We start from the raw sequence: 25,741 nt of genomic DNA, 5'->3' as shown, positions 1-25,741 counted from the left end.
CCCTATTAGCCCTTAGAAGTATCTACATAGGAGGGGTCATGCAGTCAAATAGGGAATCTAGAGTTCATCTTCCAAATACATTGGCCTGGAGGAAACATTGTGCGACCAGAAGCTTCTGTGCAGGTTGCAGACGGCAACAAACCCCGGTCTAGCATAGGGGATGCAACAGGCTTCTGGCATGCTGGGTTGCAGCCTGCCCACAGCAGGGGAAGGATTCTGTAATCACTCAAAGGCATGGCAATCCACTTGCAAAAGTTGAAATTTTGTGCATAGGGGGTTAGGGTGAGGAGGTGGAAGTTCCCTCCTTGGTTTATAGGCCTGAGTCCACAAACCAGGAGCGGTGAGCTGGAAACAACCGGAGTCCAAAGACATCATTCTGCTGCTTCACAGCGGTTTCAGTGGATCTGCTTTGCTAATGACTTGCTGTGGGGCTGGTGCTGGAGGTGTTTGATTTCATTTGAAAAAAGCATCTGGGAAAAATAACTCTCCTCCATGCACATGAATTATTGTTTAAAAGTGAATTCCTTGGCTGTCAACACCGCACTAACAGTAAAAATACCGGGTGCTTCAGGACCAGCTGCCTGGAGAAGTTTTCACAATTGCATTCCATGGAGACAGCAAGCGTGGCCAGTTTCTGTGCAGAACAGCACTCGGCCAGGAACAAGAACAAATAAATGGATAGGGAGGTTTTTGGAGAGGACGTTCAAGCTCTGCTATGCCCTACACAAGTGCAGAGGAGACCGACCAAACCCGCCAGTGGCCCTGAGTACAGAGGTTATTTCCTGGACTGGAGGATAATTGTAGACAGGGACTCTGCTCCTGACAGCACCTGTGTCAGGATCGATAGATGCAGCTAATTTAATTCTGGATGCACTGCTTTTGAATAGCAACAATTCTGGATTACAGGGGCAATGCCAGAGGCAAGAATAATATGGATGGTTTGGCATTGCATAATTTAGGGAATGGAATTTTCTCCCCTCTCCTTACCTTTAAAAAGTTTCAATAGATGACAAAACTCTTCGGCTGCAGGTGACACAAACATGATACAAATGGAGTCTGAGAGCTCATTTGATTTCATTTATTTCCCTTCCTGTTACGTGTCTGTTTATGCCACAGCATTTTCCCATCGTAGATCCTTTTCCACCTTCTTTGGGAGTTAAATGGGTTCCAGAGTCTCAGAAAATGTTGCCCGCTGGGGTGTGAACACACAATGTTTGAACTAATCCACAAATGTCATTGTTTGGGAATGGTTCGGAGGGTTGCTGTGGAAATCCACTTGGGTGGAAATAACAATTAGCCCAGGGAAGTAGGAACCAAGTGAACATAAAAATAAAACGTGGGGAGGTTGGAAAGATACAGCTATTACTGTGCTATTATTGTTTGGAAAATAAGGTTGGGACCAATCAAGGTAAGGAAAGGGCCAGAAAGAAAACATCAGTGGAGGAGGCAGGTTGTGGAGGTGTCACAGCTGGAGCATGTGAACTGGAACGGCCCCTGCGAACCAAACCAAGGGATGCGGACCCAGTTGGGGGACTCTTCCGAGACTTGTCGCAGCCACTTCCGGTGCCGACTTTCCGAGCTCAAGGGTTACATCTCATGCGCACAGCCTGTTTCTAGGAAGATTGCATGCTATGAGCGCTGAGCTGAGATGCGGTTGCCTGGGGGTTAGGGCACTCACATGGCAGGAAGGAGATCTTGATTCAGTAAAAGCAGGTCGTTCTTTGAGCAGCATCGTCACAGACCTCCGAGTTGGGGTTCAGCTTTGATAAAAGAAAGAACTAGATTCACAAATTAATGTTGGGGTAATTTCGTTCATATTAAGTGTTCGCGATCGGAGCAGGAAGTAGAACCCAGGTCTCCCTACACGTAGACAAGTGCTGTAACCATTACACTACTGTTATTTTCTCTTGGTGGGTCAAAGAATATTTAACTGTTTCATGAAAAGGCGAACTACTCCTGCAGAAAATCAACCCCCCCTTTCCTCCCTGCCCTGACCCAGCATCCCTGACAGCCTGGTGTTGAGACCACTCTCTTGAAATGTGGGATCAGGCAAAGCTAGGATTTGAAGCCAGGTCTCCTACATCCCACTGGACTAGTAGATAAAAGGGGTCCCCACCCCTGCCACTTCTGGCATCTGTATGCATGCATGCCCCGCACCACCAAGCACTTCTAAAAATGCCCAGTGCTGCGGCACATACATTTGTATAAATGGCAAAATGCACATCACTGAGAAAATGGCAGCGGTGTGCTTTTGAACTAAAACATATCAAAAGTGTTTTAATTCAAAAGTGCACTGCCACCATTTTCTGCGTGCTGGTAGTTTGCCATTTATACAAATGATGCAATGCAGTGCCGGGCGCATCAGCTTGCATGCTCTGCAGAGTTGGTTAATCGAGTCTGCTCCAGGATTTCTGGTGTATTGGAGCAGACAAAGATATGTGTATAAATGACCTTCAATAGCAGGCTGGACTAGATGACCCTGGAGGTCCCTTCCAGCCCTGGGGTCCTGACTTTTGCTCCCATATCTTGTGCTTTGGGATGGCAGGTTTTGGTGCCTGACTCCCTAAAACAGCCTTCATGTCTGTGAATCCCAACTGGAAGGAGATGCTCAGTTCTTTCTCCTCTACATGGCCTTCCCTGCTAACTTAAGCTCCTCAACTCAGCATGTTGGCCTCTTTACAAATTAGGCATTACAACAGGAGGTGCTGTAGTGCAGTCTTTTGTCAATCTAGCCCTTTGTCTGATCAAAGCTGAACCCCCAGACGGAGCGGTCACAGACAATTATGTTGCTCACTGAATGACCGGCTTATACCACACCCCCCAAAATAGCCGTAACTTATACCTTTTTACCTTTAAATCATGCAAAATGAGAGGGCAGAGGGTAGTAATTGATGGAAGTCACTCATCGTGGTGTCCTGTGACCAGTGGGGTCCCCCAGGGCTCTGTCCTTGGACCCATACTGTTCAACATCTTCATTAATGATGTGGACACTGGAGTCAGAAGCGGACTGGCCAAGTTCGCAGATGACACCAAACTTTGGGGCAAAGCATCCACACCAGAAGACAGGTGGATGATCCAGGCTGACTTGGACAGGCTCAGCAAGTGGGCAGACGAGAATCTGATGGTGTTCAACGCCGATAAATGCAAGGTTCTCCACCTTGGGAAAAAAAACCCGCAGCATCCTTATAGGCGGCAGTGCTATGTTGGCTAGCACTATGGAAGAAAGAGACTTGGGGGTCATCATTGACCACAAGATGAACATGAGCCTGCAATGCGATGCTGCGGCTAGTAAAGCGACCAAAACGCTGGCTTGCATCCATAGATGCTTCTCAAGCAAATCCCGGGACGTCATTCTCCCCCTGTACTCGGCCTTGGTGAGGCCGCAGCTGGAGCACTGCGTCCAGTTTTGGGCTCCACAATTCAAAAAGGATGTGGAGAAGCTTGAGAGAGTCCAGAGAAGAGCCACGCGCATGATCAGGGGTCAGGGAAGCAGACCCTACGATGACAGGCTGAGAGCCCTGGGGCTCTTTAGCCTGGAAAAGCGCAGGCTCAGGGGTGATCTGATGGCCACCTACAAGTTTATCAGGGGTGACCACCAGTATCTGGGGGAACGTTTGTTCACCAGAGCGCCCCAAGGGATGACGAGGACGAATGGTCACAAACTACTACAAGACCGTTTCAGGCTGGACATAAGGAAGAATTTCTTTACTGTCCGAGCCCCCAAGGTCTGGAACAGCCTGCCACCAGAGGTTGTTCAAGCACCTTCATTGAACACCTTCAAGATGAAACTGGATGCTTATCTTGCTGGGATCCTATGACCCCAGCTGACTTCCTGCCCTTTGGGCGGGGGGCTGGACTCAATGATCTTCCGAGGTCCCTTCCAGCCCTAATGTCTATGAAATCTATGAAAATACACAGGAGTAAAGCAAAGCAGCAGGGTACTGTTAAGATGTTCACTACAGTGTCCTCGAGGAACTGGAGCACTCACTAAGCGTTGAATATTGAAAACTATCCTGCAGCCTAGGGCAGCCTGCTCCAGCGGGAGGATCTGGTTCTTGCTTCAGGCAAGGAAGGCCTTGCTTGTCACATGGACGGCAAATGTAAGTGCATTCACAGTTCAACATAAATTGCTATTATTACTAGAGAGGAGGGTCACGGAGAAATCTAAGGGGGATGCTGTGAGCTCTCCCCAGGCTGTTTTGTAAGCATCCCATATACACAGAATATCTTATAGAAGAACACCATTTGGTGGAGTAGTACATCTCCCTTGTCCACAGAAAACACTCATGGATGTGGCCTGACTGGACAGAGACCTCAAAATGGGCACAGTAATAGCTGTATCTTTATTTATTCAAATTAAGTAACCTTTATCTCTGTGGTCATCTCTGCCACCATAACATGGGAAACCTTTCTATGATCCACCTAGGGGATTGCTTGCTTTTCTACCCAAACAGATAACACACCATACCAAGCCAACAACTTGTAACCTGGAGAATAGGTTGGTAAAGATACACCGCCTCACCCCAAAAGGAATTGAGCTGTCTTGATACGCTGCACTCAGGATTGCTAACTTGGCAGATGACTTTCCAGTACGTTACCCTGAAGAGTAAACAGATCAAATGTTTATAGCTCAGCAGAAAATTGAATTACGGTTGCTTATCATCACATCCTGGTCCTGAGAGTGGGTCGAAACTCATTGTGTACCTGATAAAAAGGAAATACAAGCTACATGATAGCTATCAACATCTCAAGCTTTCGCTTACCATTGTCTTCTACATTCTCTGTGCCTTTAAAGAGCTCCCTGCTGGAGGACTAATTCACTTAATTGCATTAATAAATCTTGCTTATGTCCCTATGTCCAGCTGGGATTTCCCCTACAAAGTGGTAATTAGGGCTAAGAGCTAACCACTGTACAACAGAGATCACCCCCGGTGCTCATTTAATATCCAGTGAGGTTTCAGGACCATAACAGAGGCACTTCTCAGCAGGGGCTTATTCACTCATTCATTGTAGAACTGGTCTGGATTATGAGCTTGTCTACAGCTTCATAACATACAGGGAAAACTTGTGGCAAACAATGGTGTCCTTTAATCAGGGTCAACCCTATTTTATTATTGCTTTCTACAGGATCATGTGTTACAGCTATTGTACCTGCATGCAAAATCGGAGTCCCCTTGTCATTGGTATTTTAGAAATACACATCTTCAAAGGCTAGGGTGGCCAGCCTGCAGCAAGTGGCATGGGACAGATGAAGGAGACGACAGGTAGCTCAGCAGCAGATCAGGCAGAGAAGAGGACTGGCGTGGCACACAGGGGGAGCGAGGGGCTAGCAGCACACCTGGCAAAAAGCTGGCACCTGCTGGTCAGGGCACCTGCCTTAGTGAGCTTAAAGTCTTAACTAGAAAAGACACTTGGAAAGGCATGTAGCGGTGACATGACTGTCACACAGCAGAACAGTGGGCTCTTGGTCCGTGCTTTGGGTCATACCATCTCTACCATAGCCTGACATACTATGGTCTTTTAAACAAAGATTTCCCACTGTTGCTTTCAGCTCCAATCCATCATGGCAATGGCAGAAGTCTTAGTTTAGACACAGTGCCAGTGTCTACCTAGTATTTACAGCCCAGCCACAGGTAAGAGCTGTCAGTTGATAAGACCTATCAGCACTAGCAAATGTTACCACCACTGTTTCAGTTGTCACCGCATTTCCCCAGATCTCTTCCATGCTTCGCTGCTTGTGATAACACATTATAGTTATGCACGTCTCAGGCAAAAAACATGATGCATTGTGTGTAGGGATAAGTGCCAAGCTATGGGAAAGCTGCCGTACAGGACACCTGCACTGTTCTCAGGGAGCTGGAGTCAATATGAGGCATGGATGCATGGCAAGGGGGTGTCAACAGGGCAGTTTTGCCCATCGAAATTTAGTGTATACCAGGGTGGCTCCAAGACCAAGCCTTGTAGTGGATGTAAATCCCACTTCTCACTGGAGTCCTGCCTACACCAGCACTCTTCACGCAGCTGTGAGTGGAGCTGAACCTGTAGGAATGATTTTGCCAAGGATCTCAGGGCAGATGTTATGCAGTGAACATGATTCTCCAAGCAGCTGTCAGGTCCCTTCACACCTGTGCTCCATCATGTAGGGAGCAGGTTCTCCAGCACATGGAATAAGTACATCCCTCTTCACCAAAGCGGCTTATGCTTCTGGAATTAGGTGTGCAACAAAGCTGAGGCTGGTGCTGTTTGCAACATAGCACCAAACACCTGCTCCCCAGGGAAGCAGCCCCATCAGTTTGTTCCCAGGGCTCAGCTCAGTGACAGATGCTAGCCTCAGAGCTTGCATATGTCTCTGCATAAGTGTTTGGTGGGTCTCTGCAAAGGCATTTGGCTCTGACAGCCTCCCAGCACTGAGTCAATTAGCTACCTGTGCAGTTTATCATTCAGGTCTAGCACTGTATGCTCAAGACTGATCACAAAGGGAATTCACTTCATGCGGTGGGTCACAGTGGGGGTCTGACACTTGTTTGATCTCAGCATCAGTGCAGCAAACTTCTCCTTTCAATGCTGCTGGTTCTTCAATCTTCACATCCTTAAAAATAAAAGTGAGTGTATGTGAAAGAGCACTTTGTAATAGGAACTCCTGGAACAATTCCTCTCTCTCACCCTCTTGCTGAGCCATAGAAAACAGCAAATACGATTCCCCAGAGTCCTTTTTACAATAGAAAACGGCAGGCAAGACTGAATTTTCACTGAGTTCCCACCCTCACCCCAAACAGCAGACAGACACAAATTCAAAGGGCTGCGAGAGGGTGGGGGTAGCAAAGTAGGGGGAAGATACTGCATTTTTTATGGTTATGTGTTTTGTGAGAACCTGGCTGGCGAAAGGAAAGTTTTTTGGCTGCAGGCGAGAAAGGTACATGGGGACCTGTGCTTTAATCCTGGCAGGAGGAAGTGGTCTCTGGTTCTATACTTGAAGACATTTGACTTGTCTTGATCTAATCTATTTACAGACTCATTATCTGTGTATTTTTAACATGCTGAGAAGATTCACATAGCCAGATGCCTCTTGTGCTGTAGGATGTAGTGCATTCCACAGCCATTACTCAGGGGTCACAAACCCAAGAATGCTTTTAGTGGGGGGAAGGGGAGAGAAACAGCTTGACTTTATTTTATTTTATTTATCGGGATGTGGCAGGACTGAGGTTTCCTTGCCTTTCTGCGTGTTTAAGCGGCGAGAGATAACAAAGCCACTGGGAATGGCTGGAATAAAACATTAATGGAACCGAGTGGAAGAGATTGCAGGAACATCCAAAACTGTGCCCTGTAGCATGTGGAGACACACAGAAAGATAATGCCTCTGAGCCAGCAGGACCAGTCATAAATGAAAATGCACCGCTGATCTACTGTACAGTGGGGGAAGCCTTCACCATTCAGTGGGCCTGGATATCATGCCATTGGTTCAACAGGTCCAGGCATCAGAGATCCTGTCCTAGAAGAGGTCCCACCCTGCAGCTGCCTGCTTTGGGGGTGAGGCACAGTCCTGGCTGGCTCTGCTGCTTCACTGCCTCTGCTCAGAGCCTGCCTGGGGAGATGATCTATGACAGACCTTGCCCATGTGGCTGCAGCTGTCCAGACGTCAGGGGTTGGACAGGTAGGGAAAGTGTCTCTCCTCCACAGCCCCAGCCCTTGCACTACTAGGGGATCCCAGTGCAGAAATGCAGGTGGGATGCTGTAATAGGGAACTAGGGGCTCCACATTTTAAGGGGAAAATGAAGCAGGCCAACCTTGCAGGGTAGGCCGGCAGCTGAGCAGCAGCTAGCTGCACTGCAACCAGCTGGCTACAGGGCAGAGTCCAGGCAGCCTGAGAGTAAAGGCGGCAAGCAGCTGCGTTAAGCTGAAGCAGGGAGAGGAAGGCTGACCATTAAGCCCAAGGAGAAACCAATGTGCAACTGGGGAGTCACCTGACTGGAAGGGGCAAGGCTTCAAAAGCATATAAACCCAGCACCAGAAGCAAGGCAGGCAGCCTGGGGCATCTGCATGCTGGAGGGAGTAGAGCTCCACGGAGAGCGGGGTTGAAAGAGGAAGCCTAGCAAGCACCCGAGCCACCCGTGGGAGCCAGGAAATGAGAGCCCGAAGGGAGGTAGGGTTTACAGGAAAGCATAAACCCAGAGTGGGGGAGATTTTTGTTGAAAGTGGTCACTTGTATTTGTGCTGCATTTGAATTAGAAGCAGAAGACTGTTTGTGGCTATGGGGGGCACTATGGAGGCGACAGGGACACTGGAGAGGCACCCCACATACAGCCCTGTAGGGGTCAGAGACTGTAAGGGGCCTAAGCAGCATCAGAACTACTTGCTCTGGCCTGGGGACCCAGGGGACTGTGGGGTGCATAAGCAGCCTTGCCTGAGTTAGGGGCCCTAGGGGGTTGAGAGGTAAGAAAGAGCAACCTTGACTCAGGCCTGGGACTTCAGCAGGTCCAGGGCCCAACATACAGAGGGGGTTGAGAAAGCCAGGCTGGGACAAGTGTGTCATGGCTGAAGGCTGGCAGCCAGAATTCACAGAAGTTTAGGCTGGAAGGGACTTCATGAGATCATCAGGTCCAGCTCCCTACCCTGGGCAGGATAACAGTGGACTAAATCTAAGAGGGCAGAGGACCCCATAGGAAGGTTCAGGATGGTGTCAGAACAACACCTGCAAGGCACGGGCATGGCTACAGGGCAGGATGGAGGCCACAATTATTGCCCCTAAGATGACTTGTCCTTTGAGGCACAGATAAGGCCAGGGGGCTGCAACTCAGCTGGAGGAGCAAGGTGCCAGCTATGCACTTGAGACAACAGGTAGTGAGAAACTGAGGCCCACATCGGGGCCCTGGGGCAGCCTCCCTAAATATCAGTTGCATCAAGACATGGCAGGCGAAGTAAAAAGGAGGGTGCCCCCCAGAGCTGAAGTGGGGCAGGAAGTGCTTGGCCACCATGCTGCATCACGGCCACCCAGGGCCTCAATCCCACTGCAGATGTAAAAGAGTACGGTGTTGCCTCTGTATTGCTACACCCCTTCCTCCTGGCACCATGCTGCCTGGCAGGAAGGCACCAAAGGAAGAGAGACTTCCTTGAGGAATGGCGTCCATTCCCTGTGGAGTCAGGGGAAGGGAGGATAGTCTGCAAACAACCTGGCTTCCTGGGAGAGGGAATGCTCTGAGGACTGCCTCCATCCCCCCACCCTGGGACTCCTCACTGAATTGGGCAAGGTGCCCTTTGCTAATTCTACCTTTCCCCTCACGTGGAAGGCAGAGGGAGCTGGCCCATGCTTGTCTGACCATAGGTGGCGAGTGCTACACCTTCATATGATCCCTCAAGAAAGAGCCAGCAAGCAGTTATTACTCTTACAGCAGGTCTCTCATGCAGCTGCCATAGGCCCGTTTTCACCTCTGCTCTTAGCCACAGATGCTTGTTAACCACCAGTCCAGCTCTCACTGATATGGCTGTGTGTCCACACAAGATGCTGAGGTTGGATAAGAAGCCTTCATTTTGCAGAGATGGTACCAAAGCAGAGAGTGGTGGAAAGTGAGAAGCAGCACTACAACTGAGGGCGGTGAGGCAGCTACACAGGAAGTCGGTACCAAATGGAGGGGACAGAGGCATGCAAGGTACCTAGAAAAGCAAGCTGCTTGGGTGTGTGTGCAGTGCTGTTGAACTGAAGAGGCCCGTGGGAGTTAGACAGCAAGCTGTTAAAGTAGAGGCCCTTATATTTTGGCTCTTAATTTGTACAGCACCTAGCACAATGGGATCTGGATCCACAATGAGGGCTCTTAGGTATTCAAATAAAAATCTGTTTTAAGTACCTTGTTTAAGCTGTGCCTCAATCTTTTCCTTAGGTGCTATTCCTAAGACTCAAGAGCAATTCAGCTGACTTCCTGTTGCCCCACCTACACATTTAATTCACTTAACTGAGAAAGCCAAGCAGACTGGGCATCAATATCATCCTCACCTCTATCCCTGACCTGTGGGGTCTGGCAATTTCCTCACAGAAGAAGGCTTAGTGGTAGGGTTGGAGAAGGGATCAGTGACAGGCACTGATCCTTTCTCCAATCCTAGCACAAATATCCCATGACACAGATGCAAAGGTGCTGCTCCTGCTGGGTTGGGTTTGTAACACGACTGGCATCAGAGCTCTGTTCGTGCAGGGCCTGTTTGCTGCAGTAGGCTGGGCACTGTCCCATTAGTGAGAGCCTGGGCACACAGCTCCTCCCTGAGTCAAGCCTTACATACATGTAAGGCCTGCAATGATTGTGGAAGAAAGTTCTAATAGGAAGGAGCCCGTCTCTGGGCTCGGAGGCAACCTGTGGTTGCAAAAGTCCCTGGAGGTGTAGGGAGGGGGTAGGGAAAGGAAGACAGAACATGGTGGGATGTGGGAAGGGGGCATGTGAGCCATCAGCACAGCACAGAGATGTGCTCTGCCCTGGCTCCTTGCAGATCTGTGCTACATCAGGTCCCCTGTTCTTTACCCATAGAGGAGACTATGGGGCTGCTGTTTAACAGCTGGATAGACACTACATTTCTTGAGGGGCGCTGTCCCATTTCTCATCCCCCCCAGTGCTCTGTGGAGGTGAAGAGGCTGACCTGAAATACCAAGAGCAGACATTTCCACCAGGCTGCCCTGTCTTACTGTGCCCAGAAGCTACAGGAGGTGCAGGTCAGTTCAGCGCAGATGGATCATGTAGCTGGTTGGGTTGGCCCAGGAAGGGCCTGATATGTGACCCAGAGCTGTTCAAAAATGAAAACTAAGTGCAGTGGCATGGAGGCTCTGTTGTTTGCACTAGGGAACAGAAACGCACAAATTATCCAGCCTTTTTTTCCACGTGGTGTTTCCAGGGCAAGCCACTTGGCTGTCTCCTGAAAGCCAATTGATTATTGATACCTCCCATGGTGGGAAGGATTCAGGGTTGTGCTGATATGCTGTGTGTCCCCGCAGCAGTCACTGAAGTCACCTGAAGTTGTGAGTCTTCAACACCTCCTCTGCTACAGCCCTTCCATCTTGTGTGAATAAGCACCAAAGGGCACTCACAGAAAGCAAAATGGATCTACCTGGCACCTTGATGAGCAGAACGGTCCTGCAGCCTGCTTCCAGGGACACCTCCACGCTCTTCTCCACAGATGGTCCACGGGACTGGACAAAAGTCCTGCCTTGGGTGAGGTATTTAAAGATGTCTACCTTCAAGCAAGTAAAGGGGCTCATTGAGTGGCTTACATGCATAACTACCTTGCTGAGCAAAGGCTTAGATCAGAACTGGACACACACAGAGGAAAACTACAAAGCAAGCATATACACAACAACACAAGCATCTCTCATTTCTGATGGCTTTGTGCCTTTTTGTCGCAAAGGAAATCATTTGTACATGCATGTATTTATAGTGAGCTGCTTACAAGAAACCTTCAGCCCCACCCCAGGTTTGCAAATGTCCTGTGCAACTTAGCTGCCTTGGTCGGATCTTCTGTCTCTTTTCCTTCAACGTCCTGTTCTATAGCTGCTGTGAAGATGAGAAATGAAGGAATAAATGAAACAGCTGGCACCCACCCAGTAAGAATAAAGCACAGAACTTTATTCATTGACTTGAGTATAACAGTGATGCAGATTATAGTGGCAGAGGAGTGCGATGTGCTGCTTGCAAGACAGAAAGTGGAAATGGTTAATTGTACAGAACAGCAACCTGCGACTACTCCGTTTTGCCGACAGGCAGACCTCGTGCACAGACAGACAGCCATTCACTTTTACAGAGAGACTTGGCGAGAGAGCCCCCCTCCTCCCCAAGGGCTACTGTGTTTGGTTTCTGGAGGGAAGGGAAAACCAAGCAAATCCCAAATCCCTAGCAAAGTAAAACAGAACAGAGCTTTCTACACTTAGCTCTGTGTTCAGGGGAAAAACCCGCTGCTATAAGACCTGCTTCAGGCAGGGCTGTCAGCACCTCAGTCATTGTGGTGGCACAGAACAGGTTTGTTAGTGATCCGAACACATGATGTTCAAGGAAGACGCTATTCTGCGGAGAATATAGATATTGTTTAAATCCAGCCAGATGCCTAAGGACCCAATCCAAAGCTTGCTGCAGACAATATGGGACTTCCCATTGATCCTGATGGGTTTGGGTCTACGGAAGGATGCTCAAAGGTGTTTGGACGCAGATAGGTGTCTACTGGGATTTGCAAAAGCACCTAGGTGAGTTTGGTGATTCAAGGTAGGTCCACGCCTACACCCTTCAGGGCTTAAATATCTTTGTGAGGTTAAAGCGGCCCCGAGTGCCACGTGTTGTACTCACTGTAGTAACGCCGACAGACTGTATGGCAGAAACAGCTGTTTGCTACCAAAGCCAAACATGGGCTCCCTTCACTTCAGAGAATGAAGTTCCGGGAGCAAGCAGGCCCATTATTTTTTCATGTGGATGAGCACTTTTAGGAAGTAATTAACAGAAATGCATTTCCCTTTGGGCAATGAAGTCATTCATGGTAACCACAGGAGTGGCCAATTATTTTCCCACTTCCCGAACTTGTGCTTGAGATTTAATTGATAATGCTCCTTCCCCCCATGCCAAATGCAGGCACCAGAGACTCTGGACAGGAGGTCTTTCAACTGGAACCTCAACATCTTTCCGTTGTGTTGCTTTTCTTCTCATTTAAACTGAGAGCCGGGACTCCCAAGGCAAAACCATCGGCAGCTGCCACCCACGGTGGAGCCTTTTGACCCACAACTCTGGGGAGTACTTTCACGCCAAAGGAGAAAGGCCTACTGTCCTGCCATCATGCAATTCACTTGCTTTTTCTGTCCTCATTGTGACTGCTGCGGTGTAAGACCAAACCCATGTTCTCGGGGGTCTGCATAGTCCTTGCTCCCCTGGGCAGCCCCAGAGCGCGGGTGCAGGGTTGGGCTGCTCAAGTTAACAGTGACCCCCCAAATCTGGACCCAACTGCGTCTCTGTTAGGGTCAGATGACCATGGTCCCAGGACTGTCTTGTGACTGTGTTTTTCAATGGATGTAAAATAACTTTCATGTGAACTGTGCCCTTGCAACACCTTCTCCTTCCAGAGAAAATAAACCTCTGAGAGAGTTTTGGTAGAAATTGAGATGGGAGAAAGTGATGGCCAGAAATAAGACCAATTTCAGTCAGTCTATAAGACCCAGTACTGAGGGCCTAACCTCCTAAGTCCCAAATGTTCCCATCTTCCCTTCCACCAAAGTCAATGAGAGCAGGAGGAGACCGAAACACCCATCACTGGGCCTTTGGGTTGCCATCCTTCCTGGTGCTGAATGCCTCTGCCTTTCTGAGGAGAGAAGAAACACACCCGCTTCTAGTCTGACTTTACAACAGCTTCACCCTACTGATTTCTTGATTGTTTCTCCCAATTCATGCCTGTTTCTCCTGATTTACACACGCCCGGGACTTCACAGACCTAAAAAATCGGTGCGCATGATCAGCATGTGACATAATGAAGCCCACAATTTCTTTTTGAATTATTTTAAGCCCAGCTATGGGGAGTCCAGGATGAAGCCAATCCAAGTGCCCCAAGTCTAAGGCATCCCTGTTGTACTACTGCTAAGACTAAAAAACCTCTTTTTCTGTGAAGATACGCTTGAATTGTAATACTGGCCACAGCACAAATATCTCAAAGGAAGCAGCAGCATCCAAAGGGGATTTTGCTTCAAAATGCATCTAATTGAAGCTCGCCAAAGTGTCACAAAAAGAGGTCCGGTGACTCACTCCAGATGCTGGGAGTCTGAACTGTTCGGCTGAAGGAAGAATTTCTGAAAAGCATGATTATTATGGCAAGAAGATGACAAAGGCTTCAGAGTCAAAGCAACACAAACTTTAAAATGTGCCCCAGCAGAGTGCAAAGATATAAATGAAGCAACAAAATTATGTCCTGAATCACCTGGGACCAATAACCACCTCATCACTCCTCTAGTCTGACTTTCACAGCGTGCGGCAGCCGACTTGAGTTTACAAGTTACCACAAAACCATGTTTAAGGAGCAGTTACTCACCAGAAACTGAAACCAAATGTGCATTATTGTCAGATAATTTTTGCAGACTTCTGAAATGGCTAAAATCTGTTTTAAATGACACCGGCATGAAGTTGTTAGGTACCAAGAAAAACAGAACAATGTAATGAAACTCCTTAAGCAGGCTTGAGAAGGAAGCGATTTGTTTAATGTTCAATTTGCATGTAATGTTTAGCAAGTCTGTCAAAAACTGCATTCTGGATTGGGGTTTGGAAGCTATGCTGAGTTTCTCGAGTTGGCTGAAGCCACAGTGGCCCATGCTGTCTGGCTAGGAAGCTAAAAGTTGATATAACTTGCAGATCTTCCAGCTACTGGCTTAATTCTACTGTCTGCAGAAAAGACCCAGTGCAAAGAGTGCATTTACACTGATATCATACAGACTTTCAAGTTTAGCTTGTGGGGAAGGAAGAAGAAGCAATTTAAAGGAAGGAGACTGGATCGGCTAACTCTTCCTCTTCCAAGATACAACTGTTTCCTACTTGTTTCTATGAAAATTCTCCCGATATTTTTCTACCCTTTAGTTGACTGTTGAAAGGACAAAAAGCCAAATTTCTGGGTCCAACTAGATTGAAGAACATTGCCAAGATATACATAGCATTCCTCTGTGAATAAACAATGATGCAAGTGTCCCTCTAAGTAACATTTTGCCCCTGGCCAAATTTCGCACCAATTAATACATTAATACATTTTGCACTGTGACTCTATTTAAGCACTCAAAACACATGAAGATTGGAGCATTCAGACAACTGCATGACAGAAAATACACGTGGATATGCAAATAAGAAATTATATGAGTTGGTATTTGTCCCCTATTGAAGTAAGCAAAACCATCTGCTTTGCATACACTAGTGGGAATTTTGCAATTGCACCTTAGGTGCCTATCTTGATATTTTGCCATGACCATATCATCATTCTTATCAAATTAACCACGTGATAAAAAAGTGAGACACGCAACTGGTTTAAAGGCCTTTTACAATGACTGACTGGCCATGGCAATGGCTTTAATGGGATTTAAGCACATGCTTAAATGCTTTGCAGAAGAGAGAGAGACTTCAGCATGTGCTTCGTATGAAACACGAACTGAAGTGTTTTACAGGTTCTGGGACTTGATACAAAGTTCTGTACAACTCTTATTCTACACCATGGAAGTCACACAAATTTAAGAGCAGCAGATCTTAAGGAAAAGTTGGAGGAAGAAGTGATTTTACCCATATCTAGTGGAGTTACACAAAAGTAAAGCAACACTGGAATGGTGCTAGGGAAATGACTCACCAAATGACGAAGGACGTTTTCCCTGGGGCTGTGTTTCTGTGTTTATCAGGCAGAGGGTACTTGCCTTATGCAGCAGAAAAGCTTGAAGCACTTTCTCCTTGCCAGAGAAAAGATGTACCCTGTGACTATAGCCCTGCTTCTCGAAGGCAGGGAGTCTTGGAGGGCTTGTCAACAGGAGGACAGTCAGGAAAGTTAAATGAATTAACTAAAGAAGTGAAGGTAAAGCACTTGCGTAGATGCTCTTATTCAGAGCTGAAGCAAACTTGGGTTGCTGTAGTGCGAGGTTTAGCTACAGTAACATAAGGCCCCTTTGTATTGTACTCATGCCAGAGTTTATTGTGACTTTACCTTTACACCTTTCTCTTCAACTCTCATAAGTCCCATCCTGTAGGCATGCTCTTGGTAATGGAAAAACTAAGGGTGGCAGCAAGTTCTAGCCCAGATAGGCTCAAGCATGCCCTGTCTGCAACCCATCCACCCTTGCCCATAAGCAGCACTGCAGCTGGATGTTTACTGGTGAAGATGCTGGGAGGTGTCCCTCTGAAGCTGTTCTTCCTTGCTCAGTCTTTGGCATTCTTGAAGGTGGCAAGGGTGGACAAGCCTGGAGCCTCCTCAGTGATGTATTTCTGGGTCTTGGAGCATGTCAGACCCTCAAGCACCAGAATTCACCACTGCCACTGAGTGGGCAAGCCGTGACTTCGAAGGACAATTATAGCAGCTCCTCTATTGCCCTCTTCTGCTCTGTGCAGATGTCTTTCCCACTTAAGCATCTCTTCAGGTGCAGGCAGAAGAGCAGCTCCCCATTGTAACTCATGGCGCTATGTAGGAACCGCCATGAGTTACAACACTCACCTGGACCCAGCAGATGTTTGCTGTTGGGTTTTGGGGGTTGGAGAATTAAGCTGCTGTTTAGAGCAGCTGTGAGCTTGCATCCACTCTACCCTAGCAACATCCTACCCCTCTTCCAGCCCCAGCACTGTTTTCAGCATGGGAGGGGGGAAAGGGAGCAGAGGGAGCTCATTCTGGGGGTTGCCCAGCTGGTGGTGGAGGGTGAGGCAGGTGAATTGGAGCCCCCCCACCTCAGCTTAAAAAACCGCAGACCAAACTCCCTCTGCTTCCTTCCCCCACTCCCAGCCTGAAAACAGCACTGGGAGCAGCCCTGCTCCCAGCATGCACAGGTACAAGTTATTGAAGGCACTCCATTTTGGAACATCTTCATCTGAACCCTCATGCAATGAGGGTTCAGACTGTTGCAGGATCAGGCCCTTTTAAAATGCTCTGCAGCCATGCGCTTGTGTTTGCTCACAGCTGTAGAGCACTTTCAGTGATCAGATTGGGCAAAAATTGTCACTTCTGTCTGAGCCTTTTATGTTTTTCTAAGAAAAGGAGTGCAGCTTCAAGGGGCAAGAGTGGCCTCAGAGGAATGCTAAGCAATGCAGCCTGAAGTGAAAAGTAAAAGTGGGAAGATGACTGAGGGCAAGGACAGCAGAAGGACTCATCACGGTGCCAAAAGGAGTGGGCTTCACATCAGGTGCTCAGTGGTAACAGCCATGTGCACATTCCTGCCCTGTGCTAAGCAGAAGATGTGGTAGCTTAGTCCAGTCTTTCCCAACCAGTGTGCTGCAGCACAAAGATGTGCTGTTGGAAATGAACAGATGTGCTGCGCAGTTTTGCCATGGCAATGCGCTACAATAGGTATGAGGATGGGGAATGCCTTAATAGGTGTGCCGCAGAAAATTTTTATTAATGTAAGAGTGCGTTGGACCGGAAAAGGTTGGGAAACACTGGCTTAGTCCTCAGTGAAAGAGGAGTTATGTAGCTTCCACTTACCATGGAACAGGAGTGTGCACCTGGCCAGGTTTGTAAAGAAGCTGATGAATGGAAAACCTGTCCCATTTTAACACATGGTTAATTTATTCCTATGTCCAACACCCTGATCTTATAATATGTTGCTCACATGCACCTCCCCACTGTTATGTGGGGTCTAACATATTTTGGGAAATGACCCCCCCCAAATCTTGAAATCTGCCAGCAATCAACACCACATTTCCAGAAATCCCACCCAACTAAACCCCAAATCACGAGCCATTTGCTCCTTTTCCTGGTAATCCCAGTTTGCATCTGATCTTGCAGTGTCCATAACACTCCCACTAATTTGACAAACTAATCTGGAAATACTTATTATGCTTGTTCTGGAATATGGCATAAAACATGCTGAACTGATCCTTGCTGAAACCCCAGCAAAGTCAGTGGAGTTACCTCAGGGATCAATGTGGGCTAATGTCCCAGTATCTGCTGAAAGCTTCTGCACACTTACTCCATGAAGGTAATGTCTACTAGGCCTGTATAGCAGCAACCCTACCAGCTCATCCACTGCTTTGCACTATTTCCTTAACCTGAGCATGCATGATAGGTGAACCCCTTGAAACAGTCTCCCCAAATACTGAACCCTCAACCCAGACTTCTTCAGTGGGACCGCACTGATGCTGTGGCATTAGTGTGTCCTGGGCAAGAGGAAGCAGGATTTGGTCTATCCTGGAAATGGAAAAGGATCAGCCCGCTGCCCTGCTGCAGCAGAAGTGACTAAAGGCAGTGTGTGGGGGAACTCAGTGCAATGATACCAGATCTCTCAGCTCCTACAGGATCTGGAAGACTTGGTCACTGCCTTCTCATGTCTCCAGCAACAGAAAATACACAGGTGTTTGGTGTCTCCCACAATGATTACTTAACCCTAAAAGTGAAACCTTGATATGTCTCACCAGACTTGCACTGAACCTAAAAGGCAATCGCCCACAAGCAAAGGAGAGGCCTATCAATACATTTATATGTTGGCAGTTAAGTACCGAGGAAGAGAAGAAGCTGAGCTTTCAGCAGCCAAGCATTCATTCAGGGAGATAGATCAATGTGGTACTCGCGTCCTCCTGTGGACACAGCCTGCTCTCCAAGCCATTCAGTTATATACAGACTGCAGCACAGTGGGAAAAACCTGCAAGCTATATGAGTGTAACTTGGTCAACCATCCTTTGCCTTCCCTGCAAACCATGCCAAGCACAAAGGAAAAGGAAAATAAAAATATAAATAACCAAGGCTGCAGCTTTGTAGCATCAAAAGAAAGAAAGAAAGAAAAATTTCAAACCCTCCTTTTAAAGCACAAGTGAAATTCTGTTAGAACCCAAAGAGAGAGTACTTAACTTCATCTACCACGCAGCTACATCAGTGTCTGCAACTGCAGCAGTGGTTTAACTAAAACTCTATGTCGGCACAAGATGCTGCAAGATTGCATCTTTTCGCACAAGAGCAGTTAAATTATGTCTGCTCGCACAGGATATAGATTCTCTGCTGGTATCAATCACTTCAACTCCCCGGAAGTTATTTTTCCTGGCAGGGAATTTGGCCCCTATTCTGTGGGGGTGAACCAGGGCATATTTGAGAATCTTTTTTTCTTTAAACATTTTACTTATTCCCATCCCAAACCCCAGACTACACAACTGGAAAACTGCTACTTCTCCACCATTCCCGTTACTTAAATGACTGGCTAAGCCCAAGTCACATTAATTGAAGCAGAAAGTGTGGAGGAGGGAAGATTAGACAACAAACACAGCAATTCACTACTGATACCCTAGCAAATATATACAAGGACAAGCGGGGAGTTTGTTTGCCAATAATTCGGTTGGTATGCAGCAAAACAGAGCAGTCTGCCTGCCTCACTGGTTGGAATCACAAGAGGAATATGCCATTTGAAAAGAGTGCCAATTAAGGAACAGTTGTGCAAAAAATGAGATTTCTGTCATTGTATGGATATACAGGATTTTTCCTTACCTACAGAATATATATATATATAGATAGATACACACACACACACATATATATATATATATATTCAATTCTTGGAGTGATTACAGCTACTTCGGTTTACTAAGCATCCTAAGGGCACTTTCTGGCTCTAGCAATTAAATCCATTGTATTATAGACAAAAAAAATAAAGGGAATATTATTGTGGAGGAGAAAAGAGCAGCTTCCTATTGTGTTATACAACATCATGTAAAAAGTTTATACACGTGAAAACTATTGTTGAGATTTCTGAACACAGAAATTTCCTCCCCTCTGCCCCCATTGGCAAGTGTTCGTGTTGGCCCAATCGCTACGAATGCAAGTGTCCTTATCAGGTTTTCCCTTTTTGTGAAGGAGTGGCTCCTCTCCAGATGGAGTTGAGACTATACAGCATGTTATCCTATGCATTTGCTGTCGGTCGGCTAAGGGGACACGGATGTGGATAGCTCAAAAGAGTTTTGCTTTTTTCTTCATGTTGTTGCGTCTCCACAGAGGTAACTTGTCAAACTCCTGTATCGTCATGCCAAATATTTCCTGGAAAACCTCAGGGGCTAGGTGGCGCTGAAGAGAAGAAGAAAAGACAAGGATCAGTTCTAGCTAACAAGATGCTAGAGGACAAATTGGAAAACAGGCCAAGCCAGGTCCGGCGATAATCTGAGGGGCTTGATAGTCATGGGGCATTCGTTACTGAAATAACAATGCTTGATCAGAAAAGTTATCCAAATTCTGATCCAACACCAGTGGACCAAGCCTGAACTCTGCCACATGGCTTTTCCTCAGTGTATCTCAAGGCACTTTACAAATGAGGTTGCTATATCATTAATCCCATAATGAGGCTTAATTAGAGAAGGGCTGTAACTTGCTCAAGGTTAGCCACCAGGCCATCAGTAGAAGTGGGAAGAGAGCCCAGGACTCCTCTCTTCCAGTCCCATTCGTTACCCACTGTGGTTCCCATCGATTAAACTTCCAAAAACCCTCATGGGGCTGTTCTACTATCCCCATTTTGCAAAGGGAAAAACTGAGGCAAAAGGTGCTTAAGAAGTCTCCAGAAAGGAGGTCCCCAGTTCATGGGAGTGGGTAGCACCAAGGGGGTATGTTCTGCATGAGAAGAAAGCACAGGGGTGGGCAAAATGATGGATCGGGCCAGGGCTGGACTCCATTTCCCAGCAGTCCCTGCCCATGTCAGGGTGGTCAGTTTCCATGCAGACCCCACAAATGGGGGAGGGGGGGGACGTGATAGCATGGGGCCAGGGTTTCCATGGAAACTGGCCCCACCAGTGCTGGCAGGGCATGCAGCTGGGCAGGAAGCTGCTTCGGGACCAGGGCTGAGATCTTGCAGCAGTGGCAGGATGGTCCGGAGCTGGGGCAGAGCCATGATCCGCTGCTTGCAGATTGCACCTGTGCCCTGGGTCCTGGGAAACCAGCTGCTGCAACATGGGCAGGGGCTGCTGGGAAATGGAGTCCACCACGGGCCCGATCTGGCCTCTGCCCACCCCTTAGAAAGCACCTAACAACTCAGCTTCCCTTCCTTTTTTGAGGGAGTGATGTCCCTGAATATCCCTGAGCCAAGCCCCCTGTTCCTTCTAGGCGCTAGACAGGTTTCTTGCTCAGCAAGTGCTGAGAACGGGTGGAAAGTCTTCTAAGATGCACTAATGTAATAAAGGGCAGGTTTATGCCTATAGATTTCTGGCATTTAAAAAAGATGGCCAAACAGCCACCCCACTATCTGGGTATCTCTCCAACTATCTCACTACCTCTCTCATGCACATTCACAAGCAATTGTTTGGAAGCAGCAACATCAACCCTCCTGCTTCCAGATGTGAGTCAACCACTAATTGAAAAGTGTTAGCAAGAAACTTCTGCAGGTTATTCCATAAATGTCCACAGTGGAGTCCCTGAAGCATCCGAGCCTGACTTCCACCAGAGACACGATACAGAACCTGCTAGACTACTGTCCGGACAGGGTTAGTCCGATGGCTGTAAAACAAGCAAATGCAACATGGATTGAGAATGCACAATGAGAATTTGAGCAGCTCCATCAAGGGGCGTTCACACTAACTCCTACATGCAGCTTTGGAACAGGGACTGTATTCAACACCCTTCTGGCCACCTCGTTGTTATGTGCATACTACTTGCATACTGGCTTCTGGCTTCTGGCTTCTAGCCCATCCAGGAACAGCACAGAACAACTGCAGACGCTTTCTCTGCCTGAAGAAGGGTCTTTGAACCCGAAAGCTTGCAAAGCGGAATTTTTCCATCTATTTTAGTTGGTCTAATAAAAGATATCAGATTTACCCAAAGATCCATGTCTGCTTATGTCCTTAGACCAAGCACAGCCACAACCAACACCCCTGATTGCTATGTGAGGCATTCCTGTGAAACTTTTTCCTGTAACCCAGGGCCCAGACATCTACATTTGATCTTTCAAGCGAGCAACAAGAAACCTTGGCTGAAAGTTTACTTAGGAATTGACTTCTCTTACCTCAAGCCTGGTTCTGTCCACGTCTCTTAGTATTTTATTTCGTCCTCTGTTGGTCACCATGAGCACTTCATATGGATAAATCTGTTAACAGTGTATAAAGAGGGGGGGAAAGAGATATAGTTATATTCTAGAGCACAGAATATTCATATATTCTTCTTATAATAACCATACAAATAGTATTCTTGAAAGAAAACTAAAAACCCTTAAGAAAAGCTTATTTAAGATCCTGAAAGTATAGTCTAGTTTGAGCTAATTTAATACCAAAAGCAAACTATACCAAATTTTACAGGTTTTTGGACTGATTTGGGGGAGGGTTTGTGCTTCACACTTCCTATTATCTGTTATGCAAGGTATAGTACACATTTGTTTTCAGCTATAAAGTATAGTTGCATCTCTAGTCAACGTTTTGCCCTTTGATGAGTCAACACAGAGTTCATTAAGGCAAAAATGAATGATTTATAAGCATGTTTGAAGGTTGCCATAACTTGTACATCTACGAGGAAAAAAAAATACATCTTTTGTACTGAACATCAACCGAAAAACACTCAAAAAAGTTTGCCTTAACAAATAATTTAGTTACCATGTGGGATGACTCCATTGAATGAAGTTCATCAAGTATGTTTTCTTCACGTGTTTCAGATTATTACAGACCTTACACAGGTTCCCATAGTAAATTTGACCCTGACACAGATTAATGGATTTCAAGCATTCCTGTAGCTAGATTTTTACATTACAACTCTTTATGCTCTGTAATATGGCAAACATCCATTAAGTCTCCTGTTAAATGTTTTCTCTATTTTTATTTATATTGCACTGAATATCCAGGTATTATGCAGACCAGATGTCTGGCCATAATGCATTTCAGAGGTTAGGGACAATTGTGCTTTTTTTCCCCTATTTGCTTGGACAGATTTAATCCCATGTTTCTAAAATGAAAAGACTTGAAGTAACATCTTTTTTGCCAACTCTTCCCAAATTAAACTAACACAATCTAAATGATACTCTGGAGAAAGAAACCCATACGATTTGGTGCTTTACATAAGGTGTCTGAATCACAGCCCTGCAATCATGCCTAGCCTCTGCAATGACCCAGAGAGATGATGACTTCAGTAATGAAACGTCTAACAGTTAGTTCACTGAGCACGGTAACAGGTCCCTGGTTAGGTCCTGACCCAGCTACCTCCAAAGTCAACACAAGTCTTTTTACAAACTTCAGAGGAAACTGTATTGACCTTTATGGCCAGTTGTAGTAGTTATTTTAATGACTTGAATATTTGCCCAATGGGACCAGGACCGAGACCACCAACCCTTTATTGCAGAGGCAAAAAACATCAGAAGCCGTTAATATGCTTAATGCCATGAGAAGGGAAGACGTCACAGCTAACATTTGAGTTTTACTGTTTCGCTAAAACGTTCATTCCATTGTCACCATTTAAAAAAACCTTAAAGGCACAAGAAATAAGATTCAGCCATCTGTGAACATACCACTGAGTTTATTGTAATTAATATTTTAAAGAAAGTGGACTTACATACTGATTTGTAAGATATGGTTCTTAATAGACTCTGTCATTCTTATAATTACACATTTGGTTCTACTTTATACCTTAGGAGTTACATTGTTCATGTTCTATGCTAAAAACAACCACAGAATACAGAATTAGATCAAACTAAAATGTAATGTCATAACAGAACCACCACAGTGACCTCAGGAAAAGTTTAAGTTCAAGCTGTGAGGTCAAAAGCATATTTCATATTTAGAAATTCACAACACAGCATTGTTCATAACTCCAGGTTATATCGGATGCACAAATTCTGTCCTCCTTTTGAGGCACCTTTTGATAGTTTTGGGTGTTCTAAAATGCACTGATTTTTATTTTCCAGTTTCTTCATTGGTATTGGGGCACATCCTAGGTACTTTAAATTAACAGAGCCAGGCTGATTCAGATAACCAAAAATTAGGGCCAATACTTTTAAATGTCAACAAAACCCAAAGTTTTACATCAGCAAGATTTTTTCCATTAGGAAAATGACAGAATTTGCTACCCAAAAAACTTTAAAAACATTGATTTTAAATAAGTTGACTAGGTCCAGCAACAGCACTGGTGGCAGTAAGGAATTATAGTGCATCTGAGAAATCATTAGAATGGATAAGTAGCATCTGAGGAGATGAGAATGGCCCCAAGCTAGATTGTATATAGTTTACTTAAATTTTCATGTATAACGAAGCTTCTAAATCCAGGGTTAAATTCTGGTATAATTTATCGAGAACAGGAAAAGCAATTTTTGTTTACAAAAACTGCTCTTCAACCTAAAAGCAGAAATATTGAACCTTAAGACTGTCGTAAAACCAGCAGAAACAGGCAAGCCAGCAGCAGAAGAATGCAGCGAATATAGACCCAGCTCTGATTGTTAACATGTACTGTTTGTTCCAGTCCCAAATGCATTTACCCAGAGTGGTAGAGTATCATGAAATATGGTACAGTAATGACTCTTTCTCAACCAACGTACTAAGAATCTCTTTTTTCCCCCATCCAAGAGCAAACTTAAAAAGCTGATGAAAAGTGCCTGAATTAATAACAGCACTGGAGAGCTAAGCCCTTGTCTGCACTGCGAAGTTCAGCTGGCAAAACTGTCAGACAGCGGTGTGGAAAGATCACAACCTGTAGCTGATGTAGAGATGATGGGAACACCTCCAGTCTAAATTCACCTCTTTTAGCAGAAGTCAAACTCTCTCATTCACAGGAACTGGGTAAGTAGCAGCAAAAATCCTCTTCTCTCAATAGAGCCATGTCTATAGCAGGGGGCCCAGGCACCATTGCACACTTAAAAGGCATCAGGCCCATACAGTAGAGATAGTTTAGGTATTTTACTGATTGTCAGAGCATGGACTGCATGGGCAGAAGCCTTACAAGCTTCCCTAGAGACATGCAACCCCCAACAGCTTCAATTCTCAAGCCCAGAAAAACTGAGACTTCTCCCCTCTGAGTTTGGGAGGAGTGGCCACCCAATGACTTGGAGGGCTGGGAGTGCAGTTCAACCTTTGCCCTTTTTTACTGAGACCTTACTGCTAATGCCAGTTTTGGCCAGAGCTGATTCTGGATGGTGCCAAGTGTTTTTGGGAAGAACTGTACTGAGAGGCCCAACTCCCATTTAATTTATATAAACCACAATTCATATTATGTGCTAATAGTTTTCTTTCTGCAATTTTTGAGAACACCTAAACTGAGGCTATTTGCTTCCTTTGTGTTTTACCAGAAAATCCAAGTTATGGTATGAGCTGTGTGCAATCTACACATGGTAACTAAAACAGTCGGTTGCAGTGGCTGCGTTTCATTTTTGTATTGAGAAAAGCCAGGTTTTGATGAAGATGTATTAGTCTAAATGTTTGTGTGATAAGTAGATGCATGCCAAAGGATCACATGGGAGCCACTTGGTGATCACACAATGCTTCTGCCAATTATACAGGTAGCTAGGCCAAATCATTCATTATATGCGGCATGCTCACGGCAGTCCAGTACATCTGCAGTCCCATGACACTCTCTCTCAACTGCTCTTGAAAATAACATTTTCATATTCACCTCTGGGCTCATTCTCTTATTTAAATGGAATTGGAACAAAGAGATTCTTAGAACTCAGCTCTTTTGCATGCAGCTGCTATTTAAAATGGGAGAACTTCAGACACGCACATTACCCTTAGTCAGGAAAATGAACTCCTCATGTGCATAACTGCGCTTTATTATACTGCATGGACATCTGAAATGCAGTGAGCAGAGGCCTAGCCGTCATGATGATGAGACTTGCTTTCTAAACCATCAGAATATACGTGTACATTTATACATGTACAAGGTTTGTGTGTAAATGATTTCTCCTGTCCCACTGTAACAGCTCAAGTATCAAACCCTATTTTTAGGGCTGATGGTCATTTCTACTAAAGCCCCTTTGTACTAAGGGTACAAAAAGATGTTAGCACGAGAACTACACCTATTGGGACAAAATTTTGAAGGTATTTGGGCACATGAAGATGGAGGTTAGGACCTTGCGGGATCTCTCTCCCGCTTTTGAAAATCCCACTAGATCCCTAAATGCCTTTAATAATCTGCTAGTGTTCCC

The 25,741-nt window shown here is 46.1% G+C and overlaps 1 protein-coding gene across 1 annotated transcript in view; it reads right to left on the bottom strand.

Annotated features, from left to right (window-relative positions):
- Positions 1–11,576: 11,576 nt before the first annotated feature.
- Positions 11,577–25,741, bottom strand: part of ABLIM1 (actin binding LIM protein 1) — a 324,221-nt gene continuing 310,056 nt past the window's right edge. Inside the window, exons 23-24 of the mRNA XM_059730125.1 lie at positions 21,632–21,712; positions 11,577–19,710 (exon numbers count right to left, since the gene is read on the bottom strand). Of these exons, the coding sequence (XP_059586108.1) occupies positions 19,597–19,710; positions 21,632–21,712 (195 nt within the window). The 3' untranslated portion in view covers positions 11,577–19,596. The remainder of the gene's footprint in view (positions 19,711–21,631; positions 21,713–25,741) is intronic.

The sequence above is a fragment of the Alligator mississippiensis genome, chromosome 6 (assembly GCF_030867095.1).
Source record: "Alligator mississippiensis isolate rAllMis1 chromosome 6, rAllMis1, whole genome shotgun sequence".
Taxonomy (NCBI): Eukaryota; Metazoa; Chordata; order Crocodylia; family Alligatoridae; genus Alligator; species Alligator mississippiensis.
This window is presented reverse-complemented; position numbering and strand designations above follow the sequence as displayed.